Source organism: Micropterus dolomieu, linkage group LG08, assembly GCF_021292245.1.
Source record: "Micropterus dolomieu isolate WLL.071019.BEF.003 ecotype Adirondacks linkage group LG08, ASM2129224v1, whole genome shotgun sequence".
NCBI classification, from domain to species: domain Eukaryota; kingdom Metazoa; phylum Chordata; class Actinopteri; order Centrarchiformes; family Centrarchidae; genus Micropterus; species Micropterus dolomieu.
The window spans coordinates 32,690,978-32,703,390 of NC_060157.1; the positions used below are offsets into that span (position 1 = coordinate 32,690,978).

The 12,413-nt window shown below is 46.6% G+C and overlaps 2 protein-coding genes across 4 annotated transcripts; one reads left to right on the plus strand and one right to left on the minus strand.

Moving 5' to 3' along the window:
* Window positions 1-69: 69 nt before the first annotated feature.
* Window positions 70-7,396, plus strand: LOC123975781 (polyhomeotic-like protein 2). Of its 3 annotated transcripts, XR_006826157.1 has the most exons (8): window positions 70-340; window positions 1,161-1,323; window positions 2,108-2,186; window positions 2,533-2,644; window positions 4,797-4,923; window positions 5,048-5,300; window positions 6,062-7,008; window positions 7,131-7,396. XR_006826157.1 is itself a non-coding variant. In XM_046057520.1 (7 exons), the coding sequence occupies exons 2-7, from the start codon at window positions 1,186-1,188 to the stop codon at window positions 6,214-6,216; spliced, it is 864 nt and encodes a 287-aa protein (XP_045913476.1). In that variant the 5' UTR covers window positions 70-340; window positions 1,161-1,185; the 3' UTR covers window positions 6,217-7,396. The 3 variants fall into 3 exon arrangements, 2 of the variants coding, with proteins under 2 accessions (XP_045913476.1, XP_045913477.1); XM_046057520.1 differs by having other exon boundaries at window positions 6,062-7,396; XM_046057521.1 differs by having other exon boundaries at window positions 70-335; window positions 6,062-7,396.
* Window positions 7,397-8,154: 758 nt separating this feature from the next.
* Window positions 8,155-12,141, minus strand: LOC123975029 (uncharacterized protein KIAA2013 homolog; the record flags this gene model as incomplete). Its single annotated transcript, XM_046056120.1, has 2 exons — window positions 8,155-10,114; window positions 11,257-12,141. Coding segments are annotated over 2 exons (936 nt in total), but the record flags the coding sequence as incomplete, so codon positions are not given.
* Between the last annotated feature and the right edge of the window lie 272 nt (window positions 12,142-12,413).

The window sequence follows — 12,413 nt, forward strand, 5'->3', positions numbered from 1 at the left end:
ATGTACGCACAAACACATACAGGCTTTAATTGTGAAGGTTGTTGCCGGAAGTGGTTGACGTCACGCTCTCGCGCTTTGTAAGTGGGCACACGCGCGCGCTCACCGGGAGCACCGTGTCTGTTAGTAGAAAGTAAAACAGTTATGAATCTTTGCTAACTTCGCGGGCCCTCGTGTAACGGGGCTCGGTCTGCCGGCGGAGCATCAGTCGGTGTTACCGGCGGCTCGTCGCCTTTTGGGCGGCGGGACTGTGAGCGAGCGCGGAGCCGCGGAACAAAGAGCTTCTCCGCCTCATTGTTACCGAGCGGAGCCTGTTTGTGCCTCCGGAGCTCCGGCTGGTAAAGTAAGACAACTGAACTAAAACACTTCATCCAGCCAGCAGGTTAAACACTGAGCTGCTTTCACACCAGGCTAACTGCAAGTTTACTTATTGATTATTAGCAGATAACTGAGGTAACGTATTGATCGGTTTGGAGCCGTTTAACTTGGGAAAAGCTTTCTTTTCGTTAGGGAGTTTGGTTTTAATCAACTGGCTTATAGTTATAACGTTAGGTATTTAAAGCCAGTCAATTTAATAAAACTATACTTCCCAAACAGTCTTAAAGTTACCAGATATTGTAATAATGAGTATTTAATCTATTTTAATAACGTTAGTCAGAGTTTGATATCCACACACGTCCACGGCAGCCCAGCAGACTGCGCCTGTGCGGAGAGATGGTCACGCCAGACTGCATTCTGAAATCTGACAATTCAGGGTTTTCTTCCTCATTGTACCAAAAAGATAAGTCATACAGTACGACTCAAAGCTGATTGTACGCACTGGGAGAAGCTCTTCACAACGGCATGAATTAAATTCCCGTGTAGAACTGAATCTTCCCTGTATTCAACTAAGAGCAAAAAGGTTGTCTGAGAAATTAAGTTAACACAGTACAAAAGTAGACACGTGTATTTAGTGGATTGTATCTATGGAAACTTTAAAATTGGCTCTCAGAAAATGACAGCAACACTGCCGAAACATTGAGCAACATAAACATTAAACTGCTGTGTTGGGATGATTTGAGCATTGTATTTTGGGTGTATTTGAACAGCAGCGATGGGGGTTGGGGGGGTTCAGGTCCCAGGGACCAGCCTTGCTGAGTTTGCCATGCTGCTTGTGTTGACAGGTGAGGGGCGGCCTGCGCTCCAGTCATGACCTCTGGGAACGGGAACACTAACAGCAGCCAACACAATGGAGAGTCCAAAGCAGCCCAGGCCCCAGCCGAGCCCCACATCCTCACCCATCTGATCGAAGGCTTTGTGATCCAGGAGGGCGCTGAGCCTTTCCCTGTGAGTACTGCACACTACAGATTCAATATATAACAAAGAAAGGAATGATGGCCGTTCACCATGAAGCAACACTGACCATCCTGACAGGCTGCCAGCAGCAGAGACTTAATATTTTTGGAGGGTTGTGACTGCTGGCTCCGGTTTCTCTCCCCGTTGTCGTTGTTATCACCTGATCTAAGCTAGTAACTTGGTGATTGCTGTGTTATTATTACAAATAGAAACCTAAACTTTAAAAACAACACCCAAGTTATTCCTTAGTGTGAGGCCTCAGTGCCTCAGATAGTTTAATTATGCACATTTCAGTCCCTAATAAATGAAGCAACTTCCTGGATACCCGTTAAAATACAGTTTAAAGATACATTTGTATGCATCTGGATATTATAATAATAACGATAGCATGCTGTTGCGTCAAAACATACCAAACGCTACATATGTGTCATGTCAGATTAGTGCACAAACACACATTAGTGACTTTTGTTTGGCTCCAGCAGCTAAATTTCTGGTTCAGACAGCAGAAACGCTCCTGAGGTGGACACCAACAGAACAGAATCCAGCAGAACCTTAGAATTTAATGCAGATGTAGCATTCATTGTTAAATCTTCCCTTGCCACTTCCTCTCTCTGCTGCCATCTATCAGATATAAAATAATAACTATCCATCCATGCGTCCGTTTTCCACACTTGCCTATCCAGTTTGAGCCAGGGCACGTTTGTACGTTGTGTTTTTCTGATGTTCTGTGATCAGTTTCAGTCTCTGTGATGGAGAACATGTTTTCTGTCTGCAGGTAGAACGTCCATCTTTCTCAATCGAGAGCCTCAGGAGACACACGGCAGACTCAAAGATGGATGGCGTCTCCCCGAAAGGTAACGCTCTTTAGATTTAAAGCTGTCAGACCTTCAGCACGCCGCCGTTATTTCTTTCTCAGTGTTTTCCCGGTGTCGACATATTTCACCGTATCTGGTGGGTTCATCATATTAAAGTGCATTATAATAATACCATCACACTCGCCTGCACGCTGAAGACACCTGACACTCAAAGTCGTCTGACAAAGAGCTCAGAGAGAACGTGACTCTGCCTACTGTTACAACTTCTCAGACCTGTCCAATCACTGTGTGAAACAGGCCTGACCTGGCCCTGACCAGAGTGGACGCTGGGAGACACCTGGTCCATGGTGCTTGTGCTGACTGTGTGCTCACTGTGTCCCCTCAGAGTTAAAGGCCCAGCAGGAGCCCATGCTGACCTGTGAGCTGTGTGGCAGGGTGGACTTTGCCTACGTCTTCAAAAGGTCCAAGAGGTTCTGTTCTACTGTGTGCGCCAAACGGTAAGCAAGGCAGAGAGGATATCACTGTGTCTACACTTACACAGTTCATCCTGTGGTGGATGTCCCAAAGATATTTTATTAAAGATATATTATATTTACATAATGTAAGACTGAAAAGGCTGATATGAGGCTCAAAAGTGAGAGAGGGAACAGAAAAGACGGCGCTGAGAAATAGAGCATCATCAGGACGAACCCATGAGAACTGATGGATGTCTGGCTGGACCAGCACAGAGTAGACTCTCTTTAAAGAGGTGGTATTATGCTCATTTTCAGGTTCAAAATCTTATTTAGTGGTTGTACCAGAGCAGGTTTACATGGTTTCATTTTCAAAAAACACCATATTTTTTGTCATACTGCACATTGCTGCAGGTCCTCTTTTCAGCCTGTGTTGAAGGCTTCGTTTTAGCTATGGAGTGATACATCTTGTCTCTAAATGATCTTTGTTGAGAGTTGCACATGCGCAGATCCTAGTTAAGGACTACTAGCCAATCAGAAACAGAGAAAGGCGGGTCAGCGAAAGGACTGTAAACAGCTTCGGTTCAGCTGTAGGCTACATGTTGCCGACCAGCTTAGCAACATGGACTGGAGCAAGAGTTTCAGAGTGGTGAGTTATTAATCTGTAACAAAAGTATCTTTCATCCATAAAGTTTTAACTGAGCTCTGTCTCTACATCACAGGAACAACTTCATGTCCACTGACTGCCTGGAGGGTAGCTAGTGTTTGGAAGAGAGAGGATGTGTGTGCTGCAGCTCACTGTTTTTCCACCGGTGTTTTTGAGGGCGTGTCGGACTAGCTGCTCAGCGAGCATGATGACACGTATTATCATTGTGACATCACAAGAAAGGGAAGTAAAGGCTGGACTACAAATGAGCTGTTTTTAGGCAGTTTTCTGTGGGAGATGAGAACTCCCTTTGGGCTGGACTTTGGGCTTTTTCACTTTGCAAACCTGTTACATGCACAAAAAAGGTTTATAACTCAATAAAGGAGAGGAGAAAAGCCAAAAACCATAATACCACCTCTTTAACTGACTACAGAACAGTTTCATTTGTTCCATCAGCTTGTTACTCACAAATCATTGTTAGTTAGCTGATGTCATATAGCTGGAGAAAAGCTGCTACCTGAATGTTTAGGACGTCTGTCAGGCAGTGGAACGCTTTGTGCAGCAAACATGTAGAACACAGATGTTTAGTAGCTGGAGTCTACAGCTGGACAGATGTGTCCATGTTGTATTCCTGTTCTGAGCTGCAGCTGCCTGACTGTGTGATGGGACCAATTTATGCTTCTGTGTGAAATCTTCACCATAGTGTGAACCGCACCTCCCTAAAGATGTAACTACACATCACAGCAACGCAGACTGCAAGATGTGATTGGTTGGCTCGTTAGTGTCGCATTTCCTCCAACACGTTACCGGCTCGTCCTGCTGCCTCAACCTGTTCGAGGGTCATACATACCATCTCCTCCGATGCTTTTTCACGTGTCTGCGTTTTAGTAATTTCACTAAAAGTAATGACAGTTCAGCCAGTCGACCAACTCCAACTCCAACATGATCCGGTCACTTTCAGTCTCCATCGTGTGTAGCTGCCTACACTAGGCTTTTGCCGATTGGCTCAGCTACCGACAATTGCAGGGAGGATCGGCGATTGGGTTTTCATGCACCGATACTAAGGCAATTTTAACTAACTCACTATCAGTCACGGTAATTCTGTGGCAAACACTGTACTGTGCATTTACAGATGCTATCTCTTAAAGCTAACAAGCCTGTTTCTTCCATGCTGGCATTTCACTGACTTGCTGCAACTTAACACCGGGCAATCAGATCGCCAATCGGTGATCTCAAGTAGAAACTCAACACAGTGGAACATAGAATCCACACCGCCAACTAGCGTTTTGGCGACACAGACACCCACGCACAAGTTAAATGCTCACGACAGCATAGGTAGAAGTATAAGTTAGCAGTAATGTTTGTGAGATACAGCAGCAAGCTTACAGCTTCTTCTACTGTCAGACCAGTGAGCGTATCCGCAGCAACACCTGCAGAGGTACAGACCACTACATAATGAACACACATGGAGCTTGCAGTGTTGTGAAATGAACAGGAAAAAACATGATTCAGTATCAGACTGCACGGTCACTGTGTTATCTTTGTTTGTAGCTACAATGTGGGATGCACAAAGAGAATGGGTCTCTTCCCAAACCGCAAAACCACCCTGGAGAACATAAAGAAACAGAGAGCGCTGCACGGGAACCACAGACACGGCAGCTCAGAGTCTAAGAAGAAGGTGAGGCAGCAGCCGGACTTCATCTGTCATGGTGTTAGTGTGTAAGATCCCTTAGCGTGGTGACGTGAAGGGTAACCAGTGTCTTCTTTATCTAATGACGTGTTGTGTTTAACCCCTGTGACAGACTCAGACCGCCCCCCCTGTGCAGAAGCCTGCAGCTCTGTCCACCGGTCACTCGGTCCACCCTGCGCAGGGGGAGTCCAGCCAATGTTCAGACCTGTCTGGCTACAAAAGGCCGCCGTCCCCCCTGTCGGCCGGCCAGCTGGTGCCCACCGGGCGGGGCCCTGAGCTGCCCCTGCTGCCTCACAGCTTCCTGCCCAGCGACCCCGGCCGGTGGAACATAGAGGAGGTCTACGAGTTCATCTCCTCTCTGCCAGGTGAGCGCCGCCTCAGCTGTTACTGTGTCACGTCACGACAGTTTACAGGGGGCAAGAAGTGATGGAGGGGAGAGAGACGAGACCTGCAACAGTGGTCTCTGACCCGGGACTCTGCTGTTACATGTTCGTCGTCTCTTCCAGATCCTGCAGTTTTTCAGCTTAGAGAGCAGTCTGAACTGTTATTCTTCCTGTAAAGAAAGCTTTGGCTGCATCCCATAGGAAAACAGGATCAATGTCTCCGTTAGCATCGATCTTCAGTTCCTCATCAGCATCATGTTTAACCACCGCAGCACAGCTTTACTGTACGAGTCCGTTTCTCGTGTTGACCACGAGAGGAAAGTCAGTTCTTGTACAGTTTCTGATGGACCTCCAGAGACCATTTCCACCTTTAAGTAACAGCAACAAATGTGAAAATGAATTAAAAATAAACCAGAAAGGAACATCGATGAGTTTTACTTGTAGAAAATGGTGCGTTTTGAGATTTTAGTTGCTTTTTCATTCAGAACCAGATAATTCTGATAGCAGTCAGGTAAAGTTAGTAAAGTGTGTGTGATATAGCACCTTTCACAGATCAAGAGTAAATATTAGAAACAAGACCATCAGAAAAGGAAACAAACAACAGTCAAATATGGTAAAACTGATCAAACAATCAAATATAATCAATAAAGGAACCTCTGGTGACGACTAATAATTATAACACTGTAGTGAAACCGTTCTCACAAGACGCCGTGCGCTGACTGCTGACTGCTCTGTGGCTGCAGGTTGTCTGGAGATCGCCGAGGAGTTCCGGTGTCAGGAGATCGATGGACAGGCCCTGCTGCTGCTGAAGGAGGACCACCTCATGGCGACCATGAACATCAAACTGGGCCCAGCGCTCAAGGTCTTCGCCCAGATCAACATGCTCAAAGACTCGTAGTCTCACACACACACACACACTCACTGTGACTGGACAGCACATGCTCAGGATCCCACATGTTGACCAACCCTGAGCTGATTCAGGTCCTAGGACGGACGTTTTCAGGACATATGAGGACATCAGCTGGGACCTGTTACTCTGATAACTTCAGGAAAACGTAGCAACAGGAGTGTTAGGTAGTCTTCATGGTCATCATGTGTTACTGTAGGAGACCTTGACGATTAGCAATTGATTTGTTCTAGTTTTTCTCTCAGGAGCACGAGCGTCCGAGTTTTGGAACATTTTGGGAAACGCGCATTAGAAAGATCAGTGTCGCATCCTGTGCAGAGCTACAGTTAGTCCAGATCCAGGACTTTCATGGTCAGGGTCCTGCACTGCTTTCTCCCTAAACTGAAGGAAGACTACCTTTTAATTCAGTGCCCCGCCAATGGCGGCGCTCAGCCTGCTCCACCTTCACCTGGTGTGTTTTCACCTAACTGCAAGAGACTTTTCTTTTTTAGCTGAGTTTGTGTGTGACTTTATCTTTTAGTTTGAGGCGCTCAGAGACTGACATGTTGGAGTTCCAGCAGATGGCGATTCAGGACTGCGATCCTAGTTCAGGGCTGAGATACTGGACTGAACTCAATCAGCAGTTGGGAGAAACGCTGTTTAATGAGAGCTGGAGACATTTACTGACCACCAACCAAGATCCAGCACTGTGTGTAAACGGGCCAGGTGTGAACCGGTCTTTGTGCTACATGTCCTGGGTCTCTACTGGGAGACGAAGCCCAGGAGAAGCGGGTCCTGACTCTGGTAACACAACACACTGGCTTATTTTGCAAAATATGAGAGGTGTCAGAAAACACCTTGATTGAATGGCTTAATTTTAATAATTAAGAACTGTTGGTTCTGATGTTCTGATTATGTTTTTTCAGTTCAAACACGTTTCAGGTGGAGGCTGTCGACGGTCTGTACGTCTCATGTCTGATTTCTCCTGACAGATGCTCTGACATGTTTGAAAAGTTGTATTCCAAAGTATATTATTCTATTTTTCAAAGTGAATTCATCAGCACCGTAGTCCCTGTAGATGCTCCTCGTGTCTTAGTCGTAACCGATCAGTGGAAGAGAATCTGTCATTTACTGAGAGACGCTGTTTGTTTGCAGCATCTAATTTTGGAATAAAAGCAGTTTCTTTAGTTTCCTTAACGTGTGGTGATTGGGTCGTGGCTCTGACATCACAGATCTTCATTAGAGACACTTCTCTCCTTCAAAGCATTTATTTTTAAATACAGGAACTCAGAAATAAAACCGTTAGATAAACGATATTGACTGCATGGCATGATTTCCTCTGTGTTTCAAGCAGGAACTGAAACAAGTGTGATTGTATAGAAGTCTGTGAGAAAATGTTTCTACTTCTCAGCTGATTTATTCCCTCAGTAAACACTTTCCTGATGAGTTTATGGTCTCAGTCGCTAGTTTCAAGTCTTCTTCAACACAGCATGATGTTCATTTAGTAAATTGAGACCAGGAAGCAGGGGAGGCTTTAGGGCGGGGCTACCTTGTGATTGACAAGTCTCTACCATGGCAACCTCTCAGAGGCGACTCGTGGCCGCTGCGCTGTGACATTTAACCAGCGCCGCTGAAAAAGCTTATTAGGAGTCGGCTGTTCATTTTTCTGTAAGTACATTTTGTTTTAAGCCTGTTTGTCGCTAGCCAAAATTAGAATCCCAGGTAATATCACAGTTAACGTGAATTACAGATGAACCTTGCTAGCTAGCTCCACCCTCTCATCCAAATATGGTCATGTCTGGTTCCAAATAAGAAGATGGCGACGACCAAAATGCCAAAATGGAGTCTTCAGACCAACAGGTGACATCTCGGCGGCCACGTCTTCTTCCTTTACACCGTCTGTGGTGCGTTCATCACTTTGAGTGATCACTTTAATAAAAATATTGCAGCTTTAAATTGATTTTTTTTATTGATTAGAAAGTAATAATTCCAGTGATACAGCAGACTCCAAACGCTGACATGACAAAAACAAACTGCTGCTCTAAAAACCCAGAAACACACAGCTAATTATCCACAACACAATTATACACTTTCTCACAATCACTAACTCCCCAAAAGAAGATCAATTACAATCAGATTACAGCCATGAGATCAATAAATTAAGGCACACTCGGTGGTTCACAGGAAATAAAGCATGTAAATTATATAGTCTGACATGACACGCTCATATCTGTTGTTAAATAATCAAATGAACTTCCAGTCAGAATCCAGACATGGCCGCCGCCGTCAGCAGCAGCAGCAGCAGTCCTTTACCTTCAGTCTGCTGATGCGTTCACCAACAGCTTAGTGAAGCCCAACCTTAAAAACATTCAAATTTGCACCTGGTGACTTCAGTGACATCACAGCAGCTGTTTCAATATGATGTCATGGGTACAGGTGTGCTGTGACATCACCGATGGGGGCGTGGCCCCAGTAGCTCCGTCCTTCGGTTACGATAACACCGTACTCACCACTGATCCCGGAGCTGACAGTCGCCAGGCTTTGGTGTGTACGATGTAAAAACCCGGTGGGCAGATGTAAGGAAACCAAAGTTGGAATAACGCGTACTTTTAAACACTGGTCACCGCAGCTGAGGGTTACACGGATTCTTAATGGGACTTTTATTGACGAGTGAAGCAGCAGCAGAATGTGAACTTGGACGTGATGTGGCCGACAATTGTGAGACGGGTTCAGAGAACAGAAACACGAAATGCCTAAAAGCACCTCTGGATCTGGTTCTGAAGAAACATGACTGGAAAATCCACCTGATGATTTGGTGGTCAGATGACTTCTCGGCACTGAGATGCACAGTGCCTATTAGCAAATGTTAAACTAAGATGATCAGCATTAACTGCTAAACTCATCTTCCAATACTACCAATTCTACTTTTGTCAGGTAACTGAATTAACACCATACCTCTTTACGTTTTGGAGATTTAAATATTTTGCAGATGACTTTCAGTTATTGTGAATTTGGGGTCCCTTAACATAACCTGGATGTTTATCTGGTAGGTCGTTAGTTGAAGGGAAAAGCCATCTGTCTTCCTCCTCAGCAGGTGTCTCCAGGTGTTGGGGAGTTGCATGTTTTAAAGTAGAATGAGACATTCAGGGTCTCAGAGGGAGCTGTCTCATAAATGTACTCAGGTGATGTCACCTGAGTCAGCGTCAATTGAAAACTATGAGTGTGAAACTGTGTGCAGTCTAAAAGAAGTGAGCTCAGACATTTGTAGCTGCTACATGTACAACACACCTGAATCTACCACACAAATGTCAGAGGAAGGGTTGCATTGTGGGTAATGTAGGCGCCAAGACGAGTTAGAAGAATGTGTGACTTGGATTCTGTCTCGTGTCACTGGAGATGATGATGTCAGTTCTCTTTTAAAATAGTCTGAGGGGCTTCAACTGGAAAACATCACTTGAGTCTGCATGTTGTGTGCATGTGAGAAACTGCAGTTTCCAGTGAGATCAGAGCGCGTGCAAATAAAATGTGGCTGTTCAGAGGTTACACACAAATTAATCTGCAACAATTTAAATAATATATTAATTATTAATGCAATTTTCTAAGTAAAAATGCAAAACATTTGCTGAACATCTTCTGATCGGACAAAACATTTAAACCTGCAAACCTGGGCTGTGAGACATTCTCATGATGTTCCACAGACCAATCGATGAATCAATAACTGCCCTGTTTGGTTTTAAAGTCCTCTCACAGCAGACCTGAGGGACAGCAGACGTCAGCACCAGCACACAAGTTAATGTCTCCCATGCTGCCAAAGCTCAAGCAGAACCACATGTGGAACATGTGCACAGCACCGCAGTGTTCAAGCAGCGCTCCTTGTGTCACTGCAGTCATCTTCACCTTTGCTGGAGACCTGGTGAAGTCAGAGGGGAGGATTAAAAACGGAGGACAAACAGACCTTCACCACCCGACACCGCCTCCCAGGAAACAGACAGACAGCAGCAGCAGTAAAGAGCCGAAGCCAACCCAGAGATTTGTTGTTAATTTAATCGAGTGATTCGATATAAAACATCATCAAAACGCAGGAAAGAAAAAGGAACAGCAGAAGACGACTTATCTAACCTGCAGGTTTGTTTGTGTCTGTGTTGGATTATCTTTCATCAGGTTGTTAACAGACTTCAGATTAGTGAGTGCAGTGTTTTCACTAAGCTCACAGTTCTGCTGAGCAGAGCCACAAAAACTCATTTTAAAAAGGACCATACCAACGTTCAGGCTCATTTACTACAAACCACGTTCATGTAAGCTTCAAGCTTCATCTACACATGCTGCAGGATTTTAGGTTGTGTTTTTCCTACCCTGAAAGGAGTTGTCATTATCACACTCACTTGCTTTATTTGGGTCAAGAATCGCCGGGAGCTTTAAAGCTGTTCTTCTGTTTGTCAAAGATAAAGTCACCCTGTGGACGTTTCCTTCTCACTGTGTGACCTCAAGGCCAGTCTCACAAGCGAGCAACCACGAGCTGTCCACACGAGAGGTCAGAGACTCCACAGGGTTCCTTTAACACCGACAATAAAGTCACTTTATTGTTATTAGAGTGAAACTAAAATCCAAACACCTTTCACCACTTTGGAAAATGTTCCTTCACTTAAGCAAATCATACGTGATTTATTAAAAATGCATAAACGCTGGTACGGCCCTGAAGAATGTGACACAACATTAAGCTCCTAATCTGAGAGGCAATAAAATCTCTTGTGCTTGTTTTTCTTCCTTTGCATAAGAAGTTCTTCTGACAGGTGTGCAGTCCGACAGGTGTCCAGACACTGAGTGAAGGCTACTGTTCTACCGGTGCTTTAACTTTATCGAGTCCTTCAACACAGAACAAGAACTGTGGCGTCACCTTTAGTGAGGGGGGATGGGGGGGGGGGGGATGGAAAATAAAGTCACTCACAGACAAGGTGAAACTCAAAACTGAGAAACCCGCAGAGCGTCAACAGAGACAGCACACACACAAGTCAAACCCGCAGCAGTGTTTTTCATCGCTGCCGCCATTTATACCTTGCTCCTGAAGAGGGGCTTAGCGCCGGGGCCACAGTACTCGTTGTATATGAGCTTGAAGAGGAAAAGGTGGAAGAGCGTTATGAGCGAGGCCACGCTGAACCAGAACAGGAAGGGCAGGCCCGGGTACCTGTTGGCCATGTGCTCCTCGTGGGCCAGGATGGCCTTGAGGTGCAGGGTGTGGCGGAGGTCCTGCAGGTGGCGCAGGTCTGTGGAGATGTACAGCAGCGGTGTGATGGGCTGCGTCACCATCACAGGGAAGGTGTGACCTTTGACCTCCGACGTCAGCTCCACAGGCTCGTTGAGGCAGCCGGCCTCGCAGGCATACAGCTTCACTGGCGTCTCCTGTGGCTTCACCGACACGTGCAGGAAAGGCTTCCCCTCCGCGTCCAGCAGCACCGCCAGGCTTAGGAGGTCCTGGTTGTAGTGGATCCCTCTCAGGGCGTAGCTGTTGTGTAGCACGTCCGGGTCGGCCTGGAACTGCAGGTGGTTCTCTGTGAACTGAAGGCCGCCGAAGCTTAGCACCATGCCCTGCATGGCCCCATGGGCCCCGGCCGCCACCAGCACCTTGCAGCCTCTCTTCTGCAGGGTCAGGGTCCACAGTGTGACCAGCTGCAGGATCTGAGCGGCGCTGCTCACCCGCTCGGGCCACAGGTTCTCTGCGTGCATGGTGGCGTGGCCGCTGAAGCAGTGGTCAGCGTAGTTGAGGCTGGACTCGAGACGGGCGCGCTCCTCGCCGCTCAGCCTCCGATCCAGCAGGGGCGCTGCGAAGGAGGACAGGATGTAGTAGAGGGTGGTGTTCACCGTGCGGCTCGACGGTGTGTGGGAGTCCGTGATCTTCCTCATTTCTACACCTGAAGGAATAAAGAAGAAGTTGTTCACAAAGACCCTCTGTGTGTGTGTGTGTGTGTGTGTGTGTGTGTATCTCTGTGCGTGTGTGTGTGCCCTGTGTGTGCCCTGTGTGTGTGTGTGTGTGCGTGTGTGTGTGTGCGTGTGCGCGTGTGTGTGTGCGTGTGCGCGCGTGTGTGTGTGTGCGTGTGTCCTGTGTGTGTGTGTGTGTGCCCGTGTGCGTGTGTGTGTGTGCGTGCGTGTGTGTGTGTGTGCGTGTGTGCCCTGTGTGTGTGTGCGTGCGTGTGTGCCCTGTGTGTGTGTGTGTG